The following is a 25,098-nucleotide window of genomic DNA, read 5'->3' on the forward strand; positions in this document are numbered from 1 at the left end:
CCACCCCCCCCCCCCCCCACCCCCCCCCCCCCCCACCCCCCCCCCCCCCCACCCCCCCCCCCCCCCACCCCCCCCCCCCCCCACCCCCCCCCCCCCCCACCCCCCCCCCCCCCCACCCCCCCCCCCCCCCACCCCCCCCCCCCCCCACCCCCCCCCCCCCCCACCCCCCCCCCCCCCCACCCCCCCCCCCCCCCACCCCCCCCCCCCCCCACCCCCCCCCCCCCCCACCCCCCCCCCCCCCCACCCCCCCCCCCCCCCACCCCCCCCCCCCCCCACCCCCCCCCCCCCCCACCCCCCCCCCCCCCCACCCCCCCCCCCCCCCACCCCCCCCCCCCCCCACCCCCCCCCCCCCCCACCCCCCCCCCCCCCCACCCCCCCCCCCCCCCACCCCCCCCCCCCCCCACCCCCCCCCCCCCCCACCCCCCCCCCCCCCCACCCCCCCCCCCCCCCACCCCCCCCCCCCCCCACCCCCCCCCCCCCCCACCCCCCCCCCCCCCCACCCCCCCCCCCCCCCACCCCCCCCCCCCCCCACCCCCCCCCCCCCCCACCCCCCCCCCCCCCCACCCCCCCCCCCCCCCACCCCCCCCCCCCCCCACCCCCCCCCCCCCCCACCCCCCCCCCCCCCCACCCCCCCCCCCCCCCACCCCCCCCCCCCCCCACCCCCCCCCCCCCCCACCCCCCCCCCCCCCCACCCCCCCCCCCCCCCACCCCCCCCCCCCCCCACCCCCCCCCCCCCCCACCCCCCCCCCCCCCCACCCCCCCCCCCCCCCACCCCCCCCCCCCCCCACCCCCCCCCCCCCCCACCCCCCCCCCCCCCCACCCCCCCCCCCCCCCACCCCCCCCCCCCCCCACCCCCCCCCCCCCCCACCCCCCCCCCCCCCCACCCCCCCCCCCCCCCACCCCCCCCCCCCCCCACCCCCCCCCCCCCCCACCCCCCCCCCCCCCCACCCCCCCCCCCCCCCACCCCCCCCCCCCCCCACCCCCCCCCCCCCCCACCCCCCCCCCCCCCCACCCCCCCCCCCCCCCACCCCCCCCCCCCCCCACCCCCCCCCCCCCCCACCCCCCCCCCCCCCCACCCCCCCCCCCCCCCACCCCCCCCCCCCCCCACCCCCCCCCCCCCCCACCCCCCCCCCCCCCCACCCCCCCCCCCCCCCACCCCCCCCCCCCCCCACCCCCCCCCCCCCCCACCCCCCCCCCCCCCCACCCCCCCCCCCCCCCACCCCCCCCCCCCCCCACCCCCCCCCCCCCCCACCCCCCCCCCCCCCCACCCCCCCCCCCCCCCACCCCCCCCCCCCCCCACCCCCCCCCCCCCCCACCCCCCCCCCCCCCCACCCCCCCCCCCCCCCACCCCCCCCCCCCCCCACCCCCCCCCCCCCCCACCCCCCCCCCCCCCCACCCCCCCCCCCCCCCACCCCCCCCCCCCCCCACCCCCCCCCCCCCCCACCCCCCCCCCCCCCCACCCCCCCCCCCCCCCACCCCCCCCCCCCCCCACCCCCCCCCCCCCCCACCCCCCCCCCCCCCCACCCCCCCCCCCCCCCACCCCCCCCCCCCCCCACCCCCCCCCCCCCCCACCCCCCCCCCCCCCCACCCCCCCCCCCCCCCACCCCCCCCCCCCCCCACCCCCCCCCCCCCCCACCCCCCCCCCCCCCCACCCCCCCCCCCCCCCACCCCCCCCCCCCCCCACCCCCCCCCCCCCCCACCCCCCCCCCCCCCCACCCCCCCCCCCCCCCACCCCCCCCCCCCCCCACCCCCCCCCCCCCCCACCCCCCCCCCCCCCCACCCCCCCCCCCCCCCACCCCCCCCCCCCCCCACCCCCCCCCCCCCCCACCCCCCCCCCCCCCCACCCCCCCCCCCCCCCACCCCCCCCCCCCCCCACCCCCCCCCCCCCCCACCCCCCCCCCCCCCCACCCCCCCCCCCCCCCACCCCCCCCCCCCCCCACCCCCCCCCCCCCCCACCCCCCCCCCCCCCCACCCCCCCCCCCCCCCACCCCCCCCCCCCCCCACCCCCCCCCCCCCCCACCCCCCCCCCCCCCCACCCCCCCCCCCCCCCACCCCCCCCCCCCCCCACCCCCCCCCCCCCCCACCCCCCCCCCCCCCCACCCCCCCCCCCCCCCACCCCCCCCCCCCCCCACCCCCCCCCCCCCCCACCCCCCCCCCCCCCCACCCCCCCCCCCCCCCACCCCCCCCCCCCCCCACCCCCCCCCCCCCCCACCCCCCCCCCCCCCCACCCCCCCCCCCCCCCACCCCCCCCCCCCCCCACCCCCCCCCCCCCCCACCCCCCCCCCCCCCCACCCCCCCCCCCCCCCACCCCCCCCCCCCCCCACCCCCCCCCCCCCCCACCCCCCCCCCCCCCCACCCCCCCCCCCCCCCACCCCCCCCCCCCCCCACCCCCCCCCCCCCCCACCCCCCCCCCCCCCCACCCCCCCCCCCCCCCACCCCCCCCCCCCCCCACCCCCCCCCCCCCCCACCCCCCCCCCCCCCCACCCCCCCCCCCCCCCACCCCCCCCCCCCCCCACCCCCCCCCCCCCCCACCCCCCCCCCCCCCCACCCCCCCCCCCCCCCACCCCCCCCCCCCCCCACCCCCCCCCCCCCCCACCCCCCCCCCCCCCCACCCCCCCCCCCCCCCACCCCCCCCCCCCCCCACCCCCCCCCCCCCCCACCCCCCCCCCCCCCCACCCCCCCCCCCCCCCACCCCCCCCCCCCCCCACCCCCCCCCCCCCCCACCCCCCCCCCCCCCCACCCCCCCCCCCCCCCACCCCCCCCCCCCCCCACCCCCCCCCCCCCCCACCCCCCCCCCCCCCCACCCCCCCCCCCCCCCACCCCCCCCCCCCCCCACCCCCCCCCCCCCCCACCCCCCCCCCCCCCCACCCCCCCCCCCCCCCACCCCCCCCCCCCCCCACCCCCCCCCCCCCCCACCCCCCCCCCCCCCCACCCCCCCCCCCCCCCACCCCCCCCCCCCCCCACCCCCCCCCCCCCCCACCCCCCCCCCCCCCCACCCCCCCCCCCCCCCACCCCCCCCCCCCCCCACCCCCCCCCCCCCCCACCCCCCCCCCCCCCCACCCCCCCCCCCCCCCACCCCCCCCCCCCCCCACCCCCCCCCCCCCCCACCCCCCCCCCCCCCCACCCCCCCCCCCCCCCACCCCCCCCCCCCCCCACCCCCCCCCCCCCCCACCCCCCCCCCCCCCCACCCCCCCCCCCCCCCACCCCCCCCCCCCCCCACCCCCCCCCCCCCCCACCCCCCCCCCCCCCCACCCCCCCCCCCCCCCACCCCCCCCCCCCCCCACCCCCCCCCCCCCCCACCCCCCCCCCCCCCCACCCCCCCCCCCCCCCACCCCCCCCCCCCCCCACCCCCCCCCCCCCCCACCCCCCCCCCCCCCCACCCCCCCCCCCCCCCACCCCCCCCCCCCCCCACCCCCCCCCCCCCCCACCCCCCCCCCCCCCCACCCCCCCCCCCCCCCACCCCCCCCCCCCCCCACCCCCCCCCCCCCCCACCCCCCCCCCCCCCCACCCCCCCCCCCCCCCACCCCCCCCCCCCCCCACCCCCCCCCCCCCCCACCCCCCCCCCCCCCCACCCCCCCCCCCCCCCACCCCCCCCCCCCCCCACCCCCCCCCCCCCCCACCCCCCCCCCCCCCCACCCCCCCCCCCCCCCACCCCCCCCCCCCCCCACCCCCCCCCCCCCCCACCCCCCCCCCCCCCCACCCCCCCCCCCCCCCACCCCCCCCCCCCCCCACCCCCCCCCCCCCCCACCCCCCCCCCCCCCCACCCCCCCCCCCCCCCACCCCCCCCCCCCCCCACCCCCCCCCCCCCCCACCCCCCCCCCCCCCCACCCCCCCCCCCCCCCACCCCCCCCCCCCCCCACCCCCCCCCCCCCCCACCCCCCCCCCCCCCCACCCCCCCCCCCCCCCACCCCCCCCCCCCCCCACCCCCCCCCCCCCCCACCCCCCCCCCCCCCCACCCCCCCCCCCCCCCACCCCCCCCCCCCCCCACCCCCCCCCCCCCCCACCCCCCCCCCCCCCCACCCCCCCCCCCCCCCACCCCCCCCCCCCCCCACCCCCCCCCCCCCCCACCCCCCCCCCCCCCCACCCCCCCCCCCCCCCACCCCCCCCCCCCCCCACCCCCCCCCCCCCCCACCCCCCCCCCCCCCCACCCCCCCCCCCCCCCACCCCCCCCCCCCCCCACCCCCCCCCCCCCCCACCCCCCCCCCCCCCCACCCCCCCCCCCCCCCACCCCCCCCCCCCCCCACCCCCCCCCCCCCCCACCCCCCCCCCCCCCCACCCCCCCCCCCCCCCACCCCCCCCCCCCCCCACCCCCCCCCCCCCCCACCCCCCCCCCCCCCCACCCCCCCCCCCCCCCACCCCCCCCCCCCCCCACCCCCCCCCCCCCCCACCCCCCCCCCCCCCCACCCCCCCCCCCCCCCACCCCCCCCCCCCCCCACCCCCCCCCCCCCCCACCCCCCCCCCCCCCCACCCCCCCCCCCCCCCACCCCCCCCCCCCCCCACCCCCCCCCCCCCCCACCCCCCCCCCCCCCCACCCCCCCCCCCCCCCACCCCCCCCCCCCCCCACCCCCCCCCCCCCCCACCCCCCCCCCCCCCCACCCCCCCCCCCCCCCACCCCCCCCCCCCCCCACCCCCCCCCCCCCCCACCCCCCCCCCCCCCCACCCCCCCCCCCCCCCACCCCCCCCCCCCCCCACCCCCCCCCCCCCCCACCCCCCCCCCCCCCCACCCCCCCCCCCCCCCACCCCCCCCCCCCCCCACCCCCCCCCCCCCCCACCCCCCCCCCCCCCCACCCCCCCCCCCCCCCACCCCCCCCCCCCCCCACCCCCCCCCCCCCCCACCCCCCCCCCCCCCCACCCCCCCCCCCCCCCACCCCCCCCCCCCCCCACCCCCCCCCCCCCCCACCCCCCCCCCCCCCCACCCCCCCCCCCCCCCACCCCCCCCCCCCCCCACCCCCCCCCCCCCCCACCCCCCCCCCCCCCCACCCCCCCCCCCCCCCACCCCCCCCCCCCCCCACCCCCCCCCCCCCCCACCCCCCCCCCCCCCCACCCCCCCCCCCCCCCACCCCCCCCCCCCCCCACCCCCCCCCCCCCCCACCCCCCCCCCCCCCCACCCCCCCCCCCCCCCACCCCCCCCCCCCCCCACCCCCCCCCCCCCCCACCCCCCCCCCCCCCCACCCCCCCCCCCCCCCACCCCCCCCCCCCCCCACCCCCCCCCCCCCCCACCCCCCCCCCCCCCCACCCCCCCCCCCCCCCACCCCCCCCCCCCCCCACCCCCCCCCCCCCCCACCCCCCCCCCCCCCCACCCCCCCCCCCCCCCACCCCCCCCCCCCCCCACCCCCCCCCCCCCCCACCCCCCCCCCCCCCCACCCCCCCCCCCCCCCACCCCCCCCCCCCCCCACCCCCCCCCCCCCCCACCCCCCCCCCCCCCCACCCCCCCCCCCCCCCACCCCCCCCCCCCCCCACCCCCCCCCCCCCCCACCCCCCCCCCCCCCCACCCCCCCCCCCCCCCACCCCCCCCCCCCCCCACCCCCCCCCCCCCCCACCCCCCCCCCCCCCCACCCCCCCCCCCCCCCACCCCCCCCCCCCCCCACCCCCCCCCCCCCCCACCCCCCCCCCCCCCCACCCCCCCCCCCCCCCACCCCCCCCCCCCCCCACCCCCCCCCCCCCCCACCCCCCCCCCCCCCCACCCCCCCCCCCCCCCACCCCCCCCCCCCCCCACCCCCCCCCCCCCCCACCCCCCCCCCCCCCCACCCCCCCCCCCCCCCACCCCCCCCCCCCCCCACCCCCCCCCCCCCCCACCCCCCCCCCCCCCCACCCCCCCCCCCCCCCACCCCCCCCCCCCCCCACCCCCCCCCCCCCCCACCCCCCCCCCCCCCCACCCCCCCCCCCCCCCACCCCCCCCCCCCCCCACCCCCCCCCCCCCCCACCCCCCCCCCCCCCCACCCCCCCCCCCCCCCACCCCCCCCCCCCCCCACCCCCCCCCCCCCCCACCCCCCCCCCCCCCCACCCCCCCCCCCCCCCACCCCCCCCCCCCCCCACCCCCCCCCCCCCCCACCCCCCCCCCCCCCCACCCCCCCCCCCCCCCACCCCCCCCCCCCCCCACCCCCCCCCCCCCCCACCCCCCCCCCCCCCCACCCCCCCCCCCCCCCACCCCCCCCCCCCCCCACCCCCCCCCCCCCCCACCCCCCCCCCCCCCCACCCCCCCCCCCCCCCACCCCCCCCCCCCCCCACCCCCCCCCCCCCCCACCCCCCCCCCCCCCCACCCCCCCCCCCCCCCACCCCCCCCCCCCCCCACCCCCCCCCCCCCCCACCCCCCCCCCCCCCCACCCCCCCCCCCCCCCACCCCCCCCCCCCCCCACCCCCCCCCCCCCCCACCCCCCCCCCCCCCCACCCCCCCCCCCCCCCACCCCCCCCCCCCCCCACCCCCCCCCCCCCCCACCCCCCCCCCCCCCCACCCCCCCCCCCCCCCACCCCCCCCCCCCCCCACCCCCCCCCCCCCCCACCCCCCCCCCCCCCCACCCCCCCCCCCCCCCACCCCCCCCCCCCCCCACCCCCCCCCCCCCCCACCCCCCCCCCCCCCCACCCCCCCCCCCCCCCACCCCCCCCCCCCCCCACCCCCCCCCCCCCCCACCCCCCCCCCCCCCCACCCCCCCCCCCCCCCACCCCCCCCCCCCCCCACCCCCCCCCCCCCCCACCCCCCCCCCCCCCCACCCCCCCCCCCCCCCACCCCCCCCCCCCCCCACCCCCCCCCCCCCCCACCCCCCCCCCCCCCCACCCCCCCCCCCCCCCACCCCCCCCCCCCCCCACCCCCCCCCCCCCCCACCCCCCCCCCCCCCCACCCCCCCCCCCCCCCACCCCCCCCCCCCCCCACCCCCCCCCCCCCCCACCCCCCCCCCCCCCCACCCCCCCCCCCCCCCACCCCCCCCCCCCCCCACCCCCCCCCCCCCCCACCCCCCCCCCCCCCCACCCCCCCCCCCCCCCACCCCCCCCCCCCCCCACCCCCCCCCCCCCCCACCCCCCCCCCCCCCCACCCCCCCCCCCCCCCACCCCCCCCCCCCCCCACCCCCCCCCCCCCCCACCCCCCCCCCCCCCCACCCCCCCCCCCCCCCACCCCCCCCCCCCCCCACCCCCCCCCCCCCCCACCCCCCCCCCCCCCCACCCCCCCCCCCCCCCACCCCCCCCCCCCCCCACCCCCCCCCCCCCCCACCCCCCCCCCCCCCCACCCCCCCCCCCCCCCACCCCCCCCCCCCCCCACCCCCCCCCCCCCCCACCCCCCCCCCCCCCCACCCCCCCCCCCCCCCACCCCCCCCCCCCCCCACCCCCCCCCCCCCCCACCCCCCCCCCCCCCCACCCCCCCCCCCCCCCACCCCCCCCCCCCCCCACCCCCCCCCCCCCCCACCCCCCCCCCCCCCCACCCCCCCCCCCCCCCACCCCCCCCCCCCCCCACCCCCCCCCCCCCCCACCCCCCCCCCCCCCCACCCCCCCCCCCCCCCACCCCCCCCCCCCCCCACCCCCCCCCCCCCCCACCCCCCCCCCCCCCCACCCCCCCCCCCCCCCACCCCCCCCCCCCCCCACCCCCCCCCCCCCCCACCCCCCCCCCCCCCCACCCCCCCCCCCCCCCACCCCCCCCCCCCCCCACCCCCCCCCCCCCCCACCCCCCCCCCCCCCCACCCCCCCCCCCCCCCACCCCCCCCCCCCCCCACCCCCCCCCCCCCCCACCCCCCCCCCCCCCCACCCCCCCCCCCCCCCACCCCCCCCCCCCCCCACCCCCCCCCCCCCCCACCCCCCCCCCCCCCCACCCCCCCCCCCCCCCACCCCCCCCCCCCCCCACCCCCCCCCCCCCCCACCCCCCCCCCCCCCCACCCCCCCCCCCCCCCACCCCCCCCCCCCCCCACCCCCCCCCCCCCCCACCCCCCCCCCCCCCCACCCCCCCCCCCCCCCACCCCCCCCCCCCCCCACCCCCCCCCCCCCCCACCCCCCCCCCCCCCCACCCCCCCCCCCCCCCACCCCCCCCCCCCCCCACCCCCCCCCCCCCCCACCCCCCCCCCCCCCCACCCCCCCCCCCCCCCACCCCCCCCCCCCCCCACCCCCCCCCCCCCCCACCCCCCCCCCCCCCCACCCCCCCCCCCCCCCACCCCCCCCCCCCCCCACCCCCCCCCCCCCCCACCCCCCCCCCCCCCCACCCCCCCCCCCCCCCACCCCCCCCCCCCCCCACCCCCCCCCCCCCCCACCCCCCCCCCCCCCCACCCCCCCCCCCCCCCACCCCCCCCCCCCCCCACCCCCCCCCCCCCCCACCCCCCCCCCCCCCCACCCCCCCCCCCCCCCACCCCCCCCCCCCCCCACCCCCCCCCCCCCCCACCCCCCCCCCCCCCCACCCCCCCCCCCCCCCACCCCCCCCCCCCCCCACCCCCCCCCCCCCCCACCCCCCCCCCCCCCCACCCCCCCCCCCCCCCACCCCCCCCCCCCCCCACCCCCCCCCCCCCCCACCCCCCCCCCCCCCCACCCCCCCCCCCCCCCACCCCCCCCCCCCCCCACCCCCCCCCCCCCCCACCCCCCCCCCCCCCCACCCCCCCCCCCCCCCACCCCCCCCCCCCCCCACCCCCCCCCCCCCCCACCCCCCCCCCCCCCCACCCCCCCCCCCCCCCACCCCCCCCCCCCCCCACCCCCCCCCCCCCCCACCCCCCCCCCCCCCCACCCCCCCCCCCCCCCACCCCCCCCCCCCCCCACCCCCCCCCCCCCCCACCCCCCCCCCCCCCCACCCCCCCCCCCCCCCACCCCCCCCCCCCCCCACCCCCCCCCCCCCCCACCCCCCCCCCCCCCCACCCCCCCCCCCCCCCACCCCCCCCCCCCCCCACCCCCCCCCCCCCCCACCCCCCCCCCCCCCCACCCCCCCCCCCCCCCACCCCCCCCCCCCCCCACCCCCCCCCCCCCCCACCCCCCCCCCCCCCCACCCCCCCCCCCCCCCACCCCCCCCCCCCCCCACCCCCCCCCCCCCCCACCCCCCCCCCCCCCCACCCCCCCCCCCCCCCACCCCCCCCCCCCCCCACCCCCCCCCCCCCCCACCCCCCCCCCCCCCCACCCCCCCCCCCCCCCACCCCCCCCCCCCCCCACCCCCCCCCCCCCCCACCCCCCCCCCCCCCCACCCCCCCCCCCCCCCACCCCCCCCCCCCCCCACCCCCCCCCCCCCCCACCCCCCCCCCCCCCCACCCCCCCCCCCCCCCACCCCCCCCCCCCCCCACCCCCCCCCCCCCCCACCCCCCCCCCCCCCCACCCCCCCCCCCCCCCACCCCCCCCCCCCCCCACCCCCCCCCCCCCCCACCCCCCCCCCCCCCCACCCCCCCCCCCCCCCACCCCCCCCCCCCCCCACCCCCCCCCCCCCCCACCCCCCCCCCCCCCCACCCCCCCCCCCCCCCACCCCCCCCCCCCCCCACCCCCCCCCCCCCCCACCCCCCCCCCCCCCCACCCCCCCCCCCCCCCACCCCCCCCCCCCCCCACCCCCCCCCCCCCCCACCCCCCCCCCCCCCCACCCCCCCCCCCCCCCACCCCCCCCCCCCCCCACCCCCCCCCCCCCCCACCCCCCCCCCCCCCCACCCCCCCCCCCCCCCACCCCCCCCCCCCCCCACCCCCCCCCCCCCCCACCCCCCCCCCCCCCCACCCCCCCCCCCCCCCACCCCCCCCCCCCCCCACCCCCCCCCCCCCCCACCCCCCCCCCCCCCCACCCCCCCCCCCCCCCACCCCCCCCCCCCCCCACCCCCCCCCCCCCCCACCCCCCCCCCCCCCCACCCCCCCCCCCCCCCACCCCCCCCCCCCCCCACCCCCCCCCCCCCCCACCCCCCCCCCCCCCCACCCCCCCCCCCCCCCACCCCCCCCCCCCCCCACCCCCCCCCCCCCCCACCCCCCCCCCCCCCCACCCCCCCCCCCCCCCACCCCCCCCCCCCCCCACCCCCCCCCCCCCCCACCCCCCCCCCCCCCCACCCCCCCCCCCCCCCACCCCCCCCCCCCCCCACCCCCCCCCCCCCCCACCCCCCCCCCCCCCCACCCCCCCCCCCCCCCACCCCCCCCCCCCCCCACCCCCCCCCCCCCCCACCCCCCCCCCCCCCCACCCCCCCCCCCCCCCACCCCCCCCCCCCCCCACCCCCCCCCCCCCCCACCCCCCCCCCCCCCCACCCCCCCCCCCCCCCACCCCCCCCCCCCCCCACCCCCCCCCCCCCCCACCCCCCCCCCCCCCCACCCCCCCCCCCCCCCACCCCCCCCCCCCCCCACCCCCCCCCCCCCCCACCCCCCCCCCCCCCCACCCCCCCCCCCCCCCACCCCCCCCCCCCCCCACCCCCCCCCCCCCCCACCCCCCCCCCCCCCCACCCCCCCCCCCCCCCACCCCCCCCCCCCCCCACCCCCCCCCCCCCCCACCCCCCCCCCCCCCCACCCCCCCCCCCCCCCACCCCCCCCCCCCCCCACCCCCCCCCCCCCCCACCCCCCCCCCCCCCCACCCCCCCCCCCCCCCACCCCCCCCCCCCCCCACCCCCCCCCCCCCCCACCCCCCCCCCCCCCCACCCCCCCCCCCCCCCACCCCCCCCCCCCCCCACCCCCCCCCCCCCCCACCCCCCCCCCCCCCCACCCCCCCCCCCCCCCACCCCCCCCCCCCCCCACCCCCCCCCCCCCCCACCCCCCCCCCCCCCCACCCCCCCCCCCCCCCACCCCCCCCCCCCCCCACCCCCCCCCCCCCCCACCCCCCCCCCCCCCCACCCCCCCCCCCCCCCACCCCCCCCCCCCCCCACCCCCCCCCCCCCCCACCCCCCCCCCCCCCCACCCCCCCCCCCCCCCACCCCCCCCCCCCCCCACCCCCCCCCCCCCCCACCCCCCCCCCCCCCCACCCCCCCCCCCCCCCACCCCCCCCCCCCCCCACCCCCCCCCCCCCCCACCCCCCCCCCCCCCCACCCCCCCCCCCCCCCACCCCCCCCCCCCCCCACCCCCCCCCCCCCCCACCCCCCCCCCCCCCCACCCCCCCCCCCCCCCACCCCCCCCCCCCCCCACCCCCCCCCCCCCCCACCCCCCCCCCCCCCCACCCCCCCCCCCCCCCACCCCCCCCCCCCCCCACCCCCCCCCCCCCCCACCCCCCCCCCCCCCCACCCCCCCCCCCCCCCACCCCCCCCCCCCCCCACCCCCCCCCCCCCCCACCCCCCCCCCCCCCCACCCCCCCCCCCCCCCACCCCCCCCCCCCCCCACCCCCCCCCCCCCCCACCCCCCCCCCCCCCCACCCCCCCCCCCCCCCACCCCCCCCCCCCCCCACCCCCCCCCCCCCCCACCCCCCCCCCCCCCCACCCCCCCCCCCCCCCACCCCCCCCCCCCCCCACCCCCCCCCCCCCCCACCCCCCCCCCCCCCCACCCCCCCCCCCCCCCACCCCCCCCCCCCCCCACCCCCCCCCCCCCCCACCCCCCCCCCCCCCCACCCCCCCCCCCCCCCACCCCCCCCCCCCCCCACCCCCCCCCCCCCCCACCCCCCCCCCCCCCCACCCCCCCCCCCCCCCACCCCCCCCCCCCCCCACCCCCCCCCCCCCCCACCCCCCCCCCCCCCCACCCCCCCCCCCCCCCACCCCCCCCCCCCCCCACCCCCCCCCCCCCCCACCCCCCCCCCCCCCCACCCCCCCCCCCCCCCACCCCCCCCCCCCCCCACCCCCCCCCCCCCCCACCCCCCCCCCCCCCCACCCCCCCCCCCCCCCACCCCCCCCCCCCCCCACCCCCCCCCCCCCCCACCCCCCCCCCCCCCCACCCCCCCCCCCCCCCACCCCCCCCCCCCCCCACCCCCCCCCCCCCCCACCCCCCCCCCCCCCCACCCCCCCCCCCCCCCACCCCCCCCCCCCCCCACCCCCCCCCCCCCCCACCCCCCCCCCCCCCCACCCCCCCCCCCCCCCACCCCCCCCCCCCCCCACCCCCCCCCCCCCCCACCCCCCCCCCCCCCCACCCCCCCCCCCCCCCACCCCCCCCCCCCCCCACCCCCCCCCCCCCCCACCCCCCCCCCCCCCCACCCCCCCCCCCCCCCACCCCCCCCCCCCCCCACCCCCCCCCCCCCCCACCCCCCCCCCCCCCCACCCCCCCCCCCCCCCACCCCCCCCCCCCCCCACCCCCCCCCCCCCCCACCCCCCCCCCCCCCCACCCCCCCCCCCCCCCACCCCCCCCCCCCCCCACCCCCCCCCCCCCCCACCCCCCCCCCCCCCCACCCCCCCCCCCCCCCACCCCCCCCCCCCCCCACCCCCCCCCCCCCCCACCCCCCCCCCCCCCCACCCCCCCCCCCCCCCACCCCCCCCCCCCCCCACCCCCCCCCCCCCCCACCCCCCCCCCCCCCCACCCCCCCCCCCCCCCACCCCCCCCCCCCCCCACCCCCCCCCCCCCCCACCCCCCCCCCCCCCCACCCCCCCCCCCCCCCACCCCCCCCCCCCCCCACCCCCCCCCCCCCCCACCCCCCCCCCCCCCCACCCCCCCCCCCCCCCACCCCCCCCCCCCCCCACCCCCCCCCCCCCCCACCCCCCCCCCCCCCCACCCCCCCCCCCCCCCACCCCCCCCCCCCCCCACCCCCCCCCCCCCCCACCCCCCCCCCCCCCCACCCCCCCCCCCCCCCACCCCCCCCCCCCCCCACCCCCCCCCCCCCCCACCCCCCCCCCCCCCCACCCCCCCCCCCCCCCACCCCCCCCCCCCCCCACCCCCCCCCCCCCCCACCCCCCCCCCCCCCCACCCCCCCCCCCCCCCACCCCCCCCCCCCCCCACCCCCCCCCCCCCCCACCCCCCCCCCCCCCCACCCCCCCCCCCCCCCACCCCCCCCCCCCCCCACCCCCCCCCCCCCCCACCCCCCCCCCCCCCCACCCCCCCCCCCCCCCACCCCCCCCCCCCCCCACCCCCCCCCCCCCCCACCCCCCCCCCCCCCCACCCCCCCCCCCCCCCACCCCCCCCCCCCCCCACCCCCCCCCCCCCCCACCCCCCCCCCCCCCCACCCCCCCCCCCCCCCACCCCCCCCCCCCCCCACCCCCCCCCCCCCCCACCCCCCCCCCCCCCCACCCCCCCCCCCCCCCACCCCCCCCCCCCCCCACCCCCCCCCCCCCCCACCCCCCCCCCCCCCCACCCCCCCCCCCCCCCACCCCCCCCCCCCCCCACCCCCCCCCCCCCCCACCCCCCCCCCCCCCCACCCCCCCCCCCCCCCACCCCCCCCCCCCCCCACCCCCCCCCCCCCCCACCCCCCCCCCCCCCCACCCCCCCCCCCCCCCACCCCCCCCCCCCCCCACCCCCCCCCCCCCCCACCCCCCCCCCCCCCCACCCCCCCCCCCCCCCACCCCCCCCCCCCCCCACCCCCCCCCCCCCCCACCCCCCCCCCCCCCCACCCCCCCCCCCCCCCACCCCCCCCCCCCCCCACCCCCCCCCCCCCCCACCCCCCCCCCCCCCCACCCCCCCCCCCCCCCACCCCCCCCCCCCCCCACCCCCCCCCCCCCCCACCCCCCCCCCCCCCCACCCCCCCCCCCCCCCACCCCCCCCCCCCCCCACCCCCCCCCCCCCCCACCCCCCCCCCCCCCCACCCCCCCCCCCCCCCACCCCCCCCCCCCCCCACCCCCCCCCCCCCCCACCCCCCCCCCCCCCCACCCCCCCCCCCCCCCACCCCCCCCCCCCCCCACCCCCCCCCCCCCCCACCCCCCCCCCCCCCCACCCCCCCCCCCCCCCACCCCCCCCCCCCCCCACCCCCCCCCCCCCCCACCCCCCCCCCCCCCCACCCCCCCCCCCCCCCACCCCCCCCCCCCCCCACCCCCCCCCCCCCCCACCCCCCCCCCCCCCCACCCCCCCCCCCCCCCACCCCCCCCCCCCCCCACCCCCCCCCCCCCCCACCCCCCCCCCCCCCCACCCCCCCCCCCCCCCACCCCCCCCCCCCCCCACCCCCCCCCCCCCCCACCCCCCCCCCCCCCCACCCCCCCCCCCCCCCACCCCCCCCCCCCCCCACCCCCCCCCCCCCCCACCCCCCCCCCCCCCCACCCCCCCCCCCCCCCACCCCCCCCCCCCCCCACCCCCCCCCCCCCCCACCCCCCCCCCCCCCCACCCCCCCCCCCCCCCACCCCCCCCCCCCCCCACCCCCCCCCCCCCCCACCCCCCCCCCCCCCCACCCCCCCCCCCACCCACCCCCCCCCCCCACCCCCCCCCCACACAAAACCCACCGCCCCCCCCCCCCCACCCCCCCCCCCCCCCCCCCCCCCCCCCCCCCACACCCACCCCCCCACACCCCCACCACCCCCCACACCCCACCCCCCCCCCCCCCCCCCCCCCCCCCCCCCCCCCCCCCCCCCCCCCCCCCAACAATTCCCATCAGCCCCTTCCAGCATGGCCAATTGGCCATGCTGGAAGGGGCTGATGGGAATTGTAGTTCCTGAACATCTGGAGTGCCAAAGGTTCGCCACCACAGCTCTAGGACAATGGTCTTCAACCCATGGATTGCGGCCTTCAGTTAGAGGGGGGAGCTCTTCCAGCTTGCTTACAAGCCCCTGAAGAACTATCATAGCCTTGACTGACTCAGTTTAGAAGGATTTGCAGCATCAATGCATGGAGTCCAGCAAGGGCACCATGCCTCCCACTACCTTTTGCATGCATACGAAGAAGCAGCAGCAGGATGACAAGGCAAGGTTCTGCCATAGTGTGGTCCTTAGCTTGTTCCTTATGATCATAACCCTCTTCCATTTCCCGTCCCCAGCTTTGACACCCTCACCAGAGGCGTAGCTAGGGAAAATGGAACCTGGGGCGGACTCCCAGTTTTCTGACCCCCGTGGGCCCCGCACCCCATCCCCACCCCCGGCAGCAGGGAGGATATGCCTATGCCCCCACACTCCTGGCTTTGTCTCTGGTGAGTACTGCCATGTGCTTGCAACCCAGTGGTTCCCAGGCCTGAAAAGGCTGGAGACCTCTGCTGCAAGGTATACATCTTCTAAAAGGGGGAAAGGACGCGATCTCAGACACTGCTTCTTGCCCAGAGACCATTAAGGACACACATTTCAAGATGGGTTTATTTACTTTATCAATAATTTAAGGCCTTAGCGTAGTCTTGTCAGCAACACTGTTTCTGTACACTTTAAAAATGCAAAAAAAAAAAATACACCCTTGAAACTGACAAAACTCTTTTCAGAAGTAACTGCAATTTGGGGGGACAATTTTAACCATGAAGACAGAATAACTTACAAAGACAAAAAATTGCAAAGATTCACAGAACTAACATCAAAGAAGAATTGTCCCAGATAACGGAGAGGTTAGTCTGATAGATGGATTTCCCACAAAGGCTGCAAATATTGGCCAGGATCTTAACTATTAATGATTTTAACAAAACTTTTTCGGTTAACACGAATACAGACTGAGGGTGAGAAATTAAAAATTCAGAGAATAATTAGCGCAGCAAAGAATATCAACGTATGAGGGCAAATGGTTTTTGAAAGAACATGAACTAAACTGAGACTCTGAAGAACAGAATTCTAAATGAGATGAAATAAGATAAAAGGTTAATGGCCAAACTAAAAAAGCAACATAGCCAAAGAAGGATAAAATTAATTGGTGGATGAATTGCAGAATGTAAAGGAGAGTAATGAAATCCTGAGTGAAAGATACAGATACATGAAGTAAATGAAGGAGAATAATTTAGAAAGTCTCAGTGAAGACTTATTACATTTGCGAGTTTATGGTTTTGAAGGTGACCGAGCAATTGTGCGCACAAGGAGGAGGAAAAGTCGAGAAAAGGTGGTCAGAAAAACTTATAGGAATTTATGAAAGCCTATGGGATGGCGGTGAAGACCACGAGAAGAGAATATTTTACAGCCAGCATTGCATCCAATCACTCACCTGGCTGATTTATTTAAGATAATTCAGTCACCGATAATCCTACTGGAGAGCCCCCAAATTAACAACGATCCAGTCAATAGCTGTGAGGCTTTTTTGCAGATAAAAACTTATCACTCCGCCAGGGCCTCCCTGTCAACTTAGATGCAGTGAATGAACTAGAGGACCCTTGGCCATCTTTGGGTCTTGTTTTGGACCATTTCAGCTGACTCTCCCAAGATGATATTGGTAAAGTCCGGAGGGCTGTGAAGGCTACTTCATTCCTCTTGGGTCCGTGCCTATCCTGGCTGGTGAAGGCCAGTAGGGATGTGGTGCGGTCTTCCTCTGGGAATTTTATCAATCTGTCCCCGAGTTCAGGGATTTTCCCTGGATGACTGAAAGAGGTTGTGGTAAGACTGCTCTTTAACAAGTCATCTTTAACAAGAGCAGCAGTGCCGTAGTGGTTAAAAGCAGGTGCACTCTAATCTGGAGGAACCGGGTTTGATTCCCCGCTCTGCCACTTGAGCTGTGGAGGCTTATCTGGGGAACTAGATTAGCCTGTGCACTCCAACACACCGCCAGCTTGGGTGACCTTGGGCTAGTCACAGAGTTCTTCTGAGCTCTTTCAGCCGTACCCACCTCACAGGGTGTTTGTTGGGGAGGGGGGGGGTTGTAAGCTCCTTACAGGAGAGAAAGGAGAGGGGGGGTATAAATCCAAACTCTTCTTCTACTCTTCTTCATCTCTGGATCCCTGGGATCCTTTCAACTACCACTCATCTTCCTTTCCTGGGCAAGGTGGTTGAGAAAGTGGTTGTGGAGGAGCGCCAGGCCTTCCTGCAAGTGTCTTGGACCCATTTCAATCCAGTTTCCATGCTGGCCACGGGACAGACATGGCTCTGATTGCCCTCAGTGACAGTCTCTAGAAACACCTAGTCTGAGGCGGGTCAGCACTACTGTTGTAACGTGATTTGACAGCAGCATTCAACTCAGTTGACCAGGACATCTTTGCCCACCGCCATGCCAGCGCTGGGATCTGTGGGTCAGCTTTACTGTAACTGTGGGTCAGGGACAGGGACAGAAGGTAGCAGTCAGTGAGAGAACATTAGAAAGCCCTTTGTTGTGATTTTCTCTCCCATACTGCAGAAAATCTATATGCACCCACTTGCCAGGTTGACTGGAGTTCTGGTTTGGGGTGTCGCTAATATGCTGATGACATCCAGCTACATCTTTTGATGGACAGTTGTCCGAATACAGCCTCAGGGGATCTGGCCAGTTGTTTTGGAGGCTGTGGTGAGTGGTTGAAACAGAGCCAACTGAAGCTGAAACATTCATAGATGGAGGTTCTGTGGGTGAGGGGAGGTGGGGGTTGATGGGAGCTAACAATTGCTGACTCTTGGTGGGGTGCAATTAACCCCAACTCTGACTGACAGGAGTCTTATGTGATCCTCTGTCGTAGACAGGCCCTCAGGAACCAAGGATAGTCTGGACACAGTTCTTAGCGGGTTCGGTCATTTAATGAGTGCATAGAGCCTGGAACCAAGACAAGGCTAGAAATAGAAACAGTGACCTGCAAACTGAACCGCAACGTTGCTGCCACAAGCTAGCTCAGCTGCAACCTCTTTGTCATAGCCAGCCTCCCATTCACTAGTGCAGCTCACCCCATAGCTGCTAACCTGCTGCTGTGTCTCCTTTGCTGTAAACTAGCACATAGTCTCTTCTTGCATTGCTCCTGGGGCTCTGGAGACAGGGGGAGTGACAGAGCTGGCAGGCTTAGTATCCCCTCTGGCTTAGTATCAAGAGGCTGAAGAGTCTCAGAGCTAGACCCTGGCTGGGGAATCTCAGAGCTTGGACCTGGCTGTGGATCCCAGCCGGAATGCTCTGCCTGAGCCTCTGGACCTGGTCCTGCAGGAACTACTGACTGCTCAGACTCTTCGTTTATAAGCAGTGCCTGGGAATCTGGAACCAAAACTGTCCCCTCCTCTCCATCGGTCTTCCTCCCAGGGGGTCCCCAGCCAGACCAGGCTGAGCCATAACATCCTTGATGCCCATGGGGTCTCAGATCATGCACGCTGCTTGCCTGGCTTTTTATCATCTTTGCCAGGTGAAACTACTGATGCCACATCTATCCCAAACTGATCTAGCTACAGTGATCCACGCAGCAGTCACCTTTAGACATGTGATAGGTCTCAAACCTTGAATTAATAAACGAACTCTGGATTGTTGATCAGCAGTGTTTATTGGAAGGCAACGAGGCACTCAGCTTGAGAAAGCCAGTTCTGGTAAACCTGGCTTTTGCCCTTTAATCAGAAATAATTCCCCCTCCCGTTTTCCCGAGGAATATGAGAAACACTTGCTTTGGAGCCGAGGCACCCCAAGGTCGGTAACAGATAGAGATAAAGCCACCTGGCCTCCTACCCCCACAGAGCAATGGAAACATCCTGTTTCCCATGGGAACAGAAGGCATCAGGGGTAAGCCAAGTTTATCTACAAAGTGTCTGAAACCATAAAGAAGAGATCAAGGGAAGCAGTGGTAACATATAGCAGGTGGGGAGAGCCAGCGTGGTGTAGTGGTTAAGAGCAGGTGGGTTCTAATCTGGAGAACTGCATTTGATTCCCCACTCCTCCACCTGAGTGGCAGAGCCTTATCTGGTGAACCAGATGTGTTTCCGCACTCCTACATTCCTGCTGGGTGATCTTGGACTAGTCACAGTTCTTTGGAACTCTCTCAGCCTCACCTACCTCACAAGGGGAGAGGAGCTTGTAAGCCACCTTGAGTCTCCTTACAGGAGAGAAAGGTGGGGTATACATCCAAACTCTTCTTCTTCTATGACTGAAAAAACTGGTCGGATCTTATCATTTATACTTCCACTGAGAATTAATGAGCATCACGGCAATAAAATAATTGCTGAAAACACGAAGTACACCATGGATACTTCTAGGCACCATGGTGACCTGGTGTTTGAAACCCATCCAATGGTGAGTCTAAAAAGAGATAAAATAATAAATAGCAGTTTTTATTTAATTGGTTTCAGTCTGTTTTATTGATATCAGTTGAACAACTGTATATTTTCTCAAGAGATGTTTTCCATGCATTTGTAAGGTAGAGCTTGGGAAGAATTTTTTTTCCTCTGCCAAAAGTGTCTTGGCTTATAAAAGAAGGAACTGCAGCACAAGCAGCTTCAGGTTACCCATCTATGTTATACATATTTGATCAGAAAGGGACACAGAGCTTAGACATTATGAACATTTAGGCATATTACGGCCCCGGTACATAGTGAACACACAACTACAATATAATCTTAAACAGAGTTACACCTTTCTAAGCCCACTGACTTCCATAGGTTTAGAAAGGTACAATTCTGCAAGATTACGTTTTTGAGCATATGTGGCAGAAGTCTTGCTGAGCATCTTGACAAGGCTAGAATTTCCACTGGAGATGGTCACAGACTTGGGCAGGAGCTTCATGCTGCAAGTGGTGAGGGAGCCACTGCAAGCTTATGGAGTAGAACAGTGGTGGTGAATCTATGGCACGGGTGCCAGAGGTGGCACTCAGGGCCCTTTCTGTGGGCCCACGTGCACAGAGTCCATCATGTGGAGGGGCAGAAAATCACCCCTCCACACACACATCTAGGCTAGCCTGGGTGTGATCGTTTACCTGGGAGCAAGCTCGGTTGCTGGCAATGGGGCTTGCTTCTGAGTAAACCCTCCTAGGGTCGTGATTCACCCATTCGAAGCGTTGCACGGTTGCTTCACCAAGTAACACGTTTCTAAACTAAAACCTCAATATTCAGGTTAAATTGCCATGTTGGCACTTTGCAATAAGTGGGTTTTGGGTTACAATTTGGGCACTCAGTCTCAAAAATGTTCACCATCATTGGAGTAGAACATCTTACCACTCCAGCATACCACCCACAAGCCAACGGGCTGAATGCGCTTTTCACTGGTATGCTCAATCACATGCTTAAGACATATGCAGTGAAGCACCCAAATGATTGGGACCAATGGCTACCACAGTCTTCAGAATTTGGGATGGGAAAAGTTAAGGAAGGGGTGAAACAACAGAACTAACAAACTGAACACAAACAGTGAAATGTACTTTTGTTGGTACCTTAGATTGATGGCTAACATGATCAGGAATGCCAATGGATTAGGGAAAAAAAACCCATAGAGGCAGGATCCAAACGCCCACATGCACAGCTGTGATCTTCCTGGCCCCTCCCTTCCCTACTGTACTCTATCATATATCTAAAAAAGCTATTCCTGAAGCTTTCCTACACAAGGAGGATTTAATATGGTGGGAATTCCAGTATTAAATTGTTGTGTTAAACTGTTCACAGAATTGTTCTTTGTTAGGGATGAAATAATAGTAGTAAGTCGCGGGTGTTTTTTTCCTGTTAACACCCTGATAATTTATGATATGATGTAGTAACCTGGGTGAAGTTGACACAATTGCTCCTAAATGCCCCTTCTTCCAACACAAATCATAAATGGCTCCACACTCCCTTAAGGTGCTACAGGAAATGAAATGTCAGGAACAACAGAGCTGGAACCTCCAGCACAAAACTTTAACTCAAGCTCTTGTGCAATAAGAAACAAAAGAAAAAGATGGTGATAGATGCTCATGCTTGCAAAAAAATCAAATTTTTTTGTATCCCCAATTGTGTTTTCACTTTTGAAAGTTCCCCTGTAACCAATTTCTGGGTGCAGTAATACACCGGGAGAAAAGTCCTTGGTGTAGCACAAGATCTAGCACAAAGAGAACTGTATTGAGTTCTGCTCCCCCACTGGTGAATCCAAGCCAAGTCGCTACAGTGCAGTCGTTAAAAAGAGCAAATTCAGCCAGACAGGCAGGACCATTTAAAGAGCAGATGGGAGCAAAGACTTCTCTTCCAATGTAACATCTGTAAAATGCCAATCCAATGGTTGTTGAGACTGACAAAAAAAACTTTATTAATTGTCCATTATCTGACCCATGAGAATTTCTGTTTAGACTTTTGTGACTTGCTTACTGTGCGTTTTGTAGACAAAGTGGCTTACATCCATTCTGACTTGGTCTCTTCTTTGAAGATAATTTCTGTATCACAAGCTACTGCAGGCTCTTTCAGTCACATTTGCTTGGATGCCTTTCAGGTGATTTTGTTCCAACACCTAGATTAAGCCTTTTAACACTAAAAGTATTTAGCTATGATCAGCTGTCCTGAGCAATATGTTCTGCTCCATGGGAGTTTCACAGAACAAACTTCCCAGAAACTACAAGTAACTGTCTTATGGATGCTGTTGAGAAAGGAGCCAGTAAGTCACGTGTCACACATTCACAGAAAATCCCTTCCTTGTGGAAAGCTAGCATACCAAGCATAAGTGCTGCTTCTCCTTGCCAAACTTGCAGGAAGTATTTGCTTGTGAGAGGATTCAAAACAAGCCGTCTTTGCCACCCTTGTATGCCCACCCACCCCCAGAAACCTGATGTCGTAAAGGAAGCCAACAAGGAACTCTACCTACATTACCACATGGAAAATGCCCTGTAAAGGAGTGGCGCAGGAGGTTAAGAGCTCATGTATCTAATCTGGAGGAACCAGGTTTGATTCCCAGCTCTGCCGCCTGAGCTGTGGAGGCTTATCTGGGGAATTCAGATTAGCCTGTACACTCCCACACACGCCAGCTGGGTGACCTTGGGCTAGTCACAGCTCTTCTGAGCTCTCTCAGCCCCACCTACCTCACAGGGTGTTTGTTGTGAGGGGGGAAGGGCAAGGAGATTGTCAGCCCCTTTGAGTCTCCTGCAGGAGAGAAAGGGGGGATATAAATCCAAACTCTTCTTCTCTTCTAAAAAAAATGTGCAGCCCATAACGGAGAAGAGCTTCCTGGCGGATCTGATCTTCATTAATTGGCATGTCATAGGAATTACTTTCAGGGGATTGATTTTCTTGGTGGCACCAGCTCTGCAGGATTTTCCGAGCATATGAGCCCTTTCAACAGCAACTGTGTTTTAATACTTTCCAGAGAATGCAGATTCTCAAACGGTCTGAAAGCCAGCACCTTCTGTTTCATTTGGATATTATTTGTATACAAGGAAGAAGAAAGGACTCCCACTTTACAGTGCTCAAGACTCTAAATCATAGGTGTCAAACACACGTCCCTCCAGATGTTATGGACTACAGTTCCCATCATCCCCTGCTAGCAATATCTGCATCCTTACTCTTCCCCTTGCTGCCCTTAGCTGAAGTGATTCTGAAAGGGAGGGTCCCTGCCTGTTATTAGCATCGCCAAAAGGTGGAAACTTCCCCCATCCCAGTGGGACGGCGCCAAAGGAGGAAGCTCTATACAGTCCTCATTCACTACAGGCTGGTTACCGTTTTTACGGCTATTAAAAAAAATACAATGAACTCCCAATGAATTATTTCTCCCAGCAGGCAAATTAAAAGCAGCAGTCTCGTCTGTGCTGCCGAAGTTTCTCATTAAAAAAAAGAGAGAGAGAAAAGGCTCCTTCTCGGAAGGAGGAAAGAGGTTTTCCTTTCTGTGTGAATGAATCAGCCTCGCTCCCTCAGGACAAGCGTGGGCGGGAGCGAGGAGGTGGCTGACACGATCCACTGTGGCAAGCAGGACTAGCGGTGGAAGCAAAGTTCACGGGCATCAGGGGGTCGAACAACAATCAATGGCAACACACTCTTCAACGAGCAAATAAAACAAAATATACAGATGGAGAATCGAGGGAGCCACAAGCTGCAAATCTGGGTCAGGGAATGAAGGAAAGGAAAAAGAAAGAAAAAAGACAAGTGGAGTCAGTAGAAGAGAGAGCCCTCCCATTTACTTTGAAGAGCTAAGCCAGGTGGAAGAAATCAGTTACGGCACACAGGCTAAACTGACTCCCTACCTCCTGGCACCCCTTCCCATAGTAAAGAGCAGAGAGTGTTCTTTCACCTTGGCCACCCCAGGAGAAAGGGACAGAAATATGTGAACCAGGCTTTTTCCTTGTGCACAGCGCATCTACCAGTAAGTCAACCCTTCCCCCCACCTCAAGCAGATGTTGGGAAGAACCAGACCATAGAGACTGCAGTAGACCATAGGGTTTTCAAGGCCAGAGACAAGTAGAGGTGGTTTGCCATTGTCTAGCTCCGTGTTATGACCTGATCTTTCTGGTGGTCTCCCATCCAAGAAATAACCAGGGTCGACCCTGGGCCATATATGTTAGGGCCCAAAGCAGAACAGTCTTCAAAACTCTACTGAGACCAACCAAGTCATTCAGCTATTCAGCCAAGGACCCACCAATCTAAGAGCGGCCGATTAAACAATAAAAAGACAACTTGGAGCTGATGAATTCTTTGTAGGAGGTTGTTTTTTTTTAAAAAAAAAACTTTTCTCAGTGGAAAAACTGTGGGGTCAGAAGCAAAAAATATATTTGACTGAAATACTCCTGCACGTCCTGCCCATTTCCACTAGGCTCTCAATCCAGATTGAGAAGCTAACACCTAGAGTGAACAGCCATAATGGGATCTAGCTTTGAGAGTGACATAACCATTTTCTGTATTTTCTTCTCCCTCTCCTTCTCTCTTTCCCACACACCCCTATAGAGTATGGGCAAGGTATCAGAGTTACACCAAAATGACTCAAGGCAAGCTCTGTTAGACACAACTGCTGTGGGAGGAAACGTAATGTTGCACAAATTAGGTAAAATTATACACATGGCAACCATTTTTGCTAACAAGACGGTCGGACTTGTTTAGGCTCCGCAAATGTTAAATGTCACATTGAGCTCCTCTCCAAAACTACAAGCAACCTGGCAGTAGTGTGAACTTCTCCTTTGAGGCTTTCTCATTAAAAACAATCCCCCACAAAAAAAACCAGCTTTACTGGTTTATGCCAGAAGTCGAACCACCTGTTTCCAGCCATCATCAGATGGACACCTCTCAGAAGCTCACAAGTACGGACCAAAGTTAATTGTTCCTCTACATTTGTAGGGTTAAGGGGGCAATGCTCCCCCAAATCCCAATGTGTTGCCCACCAATACCTTTTTGGACACCTGCCAATATTTTTTAAGGAGGTGGATGTGGCCAGATAGGGATTCTGTCCAGCAAGGTTTCTGATTGGCCGTGTAGGCTGTTTCTGATTGGCTGTGCAGGTTTTTTAAAAAATGTTCCTTTGGAAGTGGCTGCCACCACAGCACAAAAATCTGCACTGTGTTACTAAACTTAAGATGTAGCAACCAATCTGTGACAGGTTCCACCTCCTATGGCAGCCATTTTGTTGCTGTACCCCACGCAGTGTCATAATTCCAAATGTGCCCACAGGATGAAAAAGGTTGGGGACCCCTGCTCTGAGGCCCCTTCCGCACATGCAAAATAATGCGTTTTCAAACCACTTTCACAACTGTTTGCAAGTGGATTTTGCCATTCCGCACAGCTTCAAAGAACACTGAAAGCAGTTTGAAAGTGCATTATTCTGCATGTGCGGAATGAGCCTAAGTCATTCCACTGCCTCAACAAACCGCCTTATGTTAACTTTTAAAATGTCTGTAAATTGTGATGGATCATAAACAATTTTCTAACCAACTCTGACAAAAGAATTAGCCACAAATGGAACCAAACTATTTATTTAACTCATTTGTACCCCACCTTTCTCTGAGGTGGGGACTCAAAATGGTTTATGTAATTTTCCTCTCCTCCATGTTATCCTCACAACAGTCCTGTGAGGTAGGTTACACTAAGAGTGAAAGACCCAAGGTCACCCAGCAAGCTTCCATGGCATAAGCAGAGATTCAAACTCAGGTTTCCCAGATACTAGCCTGACACTATTAACCACTTCATCCCAATGATTCTCCATATTGGACTAGACTAGGGGTGGCCAACCTATGGTGCTCCAGCATGCTGACAGGGGCTGATGGGAATTGTAGTCCATGAACATCTGGAACACCACAGGTTGGCCATCCCTGCACTAGACAAAATTATTGATCTGACTTAGTTTAAGGAGGTTGATACGTTGGTCTGCCGTAGGACAGCACGATTCAAATCCAGTAGTATCTTAACAGCCCAACAAAGATTTCCAGGATACATAGGCTTTCAAGAGTCAAAGTTGACCTAGTCAGTCTGTGGTATCTATACTGCATACATACAACCCAATTTATAATCTGCAGCAAAAATATTTAGTTTTCAATTTGCTGATGATCTTAGAAAATGTATCTTCTAGAGCAGTGGTGGCGAACCTTTGGCACTCCAGATGTTATGGACTACAATTCCCATCAGCACCTCCCAGCATGGCCAATTGGCCATGCTGGCAGGGGCTGAT

General features: G+C 73.0%; 1 protein-coding gene across 1 annotated transcript in view; it reads right to left on the minus strand.

Annotated features, from left to right (window-relative positions):
• The window catches only part of LOC125428025 (R3H domain-containing protein 2-like), a 113,072-nt gene extending 93,785 nt beyond the window's left edge, over positions 1–19,287 (minus strand). The window contains exon 1 of the mRNA XM_048487600.1: positions 19,194–19,287. Coding sequence (XP_048343557.1) covers positions 19,194–19,287 — 94 coding nt within the window. The remainder of the gene's footprint in view (positions 1–19,193) is intronic.
• Positions 19,288–25,098: the final 5,811 nt, after the last annotated feature.

This window comes from Sphaerodactylus townsendi, linkage group LG03 (assembly GCF_021028975.2).
Source record: "Sphaerodactylus townsendi isolate TG3544 linkage group LG03, MPM_Stown_v2.3, whole genome shotgun sequence".
In the NCBI taxonomy this organism is placed as follows: Eukaryota; Metazoa; Chordata; class Lepidosauria; order Squamata; family Sphaerodactylidae; genus Sphaerodactylus; species Sphaerodactylus townsendi.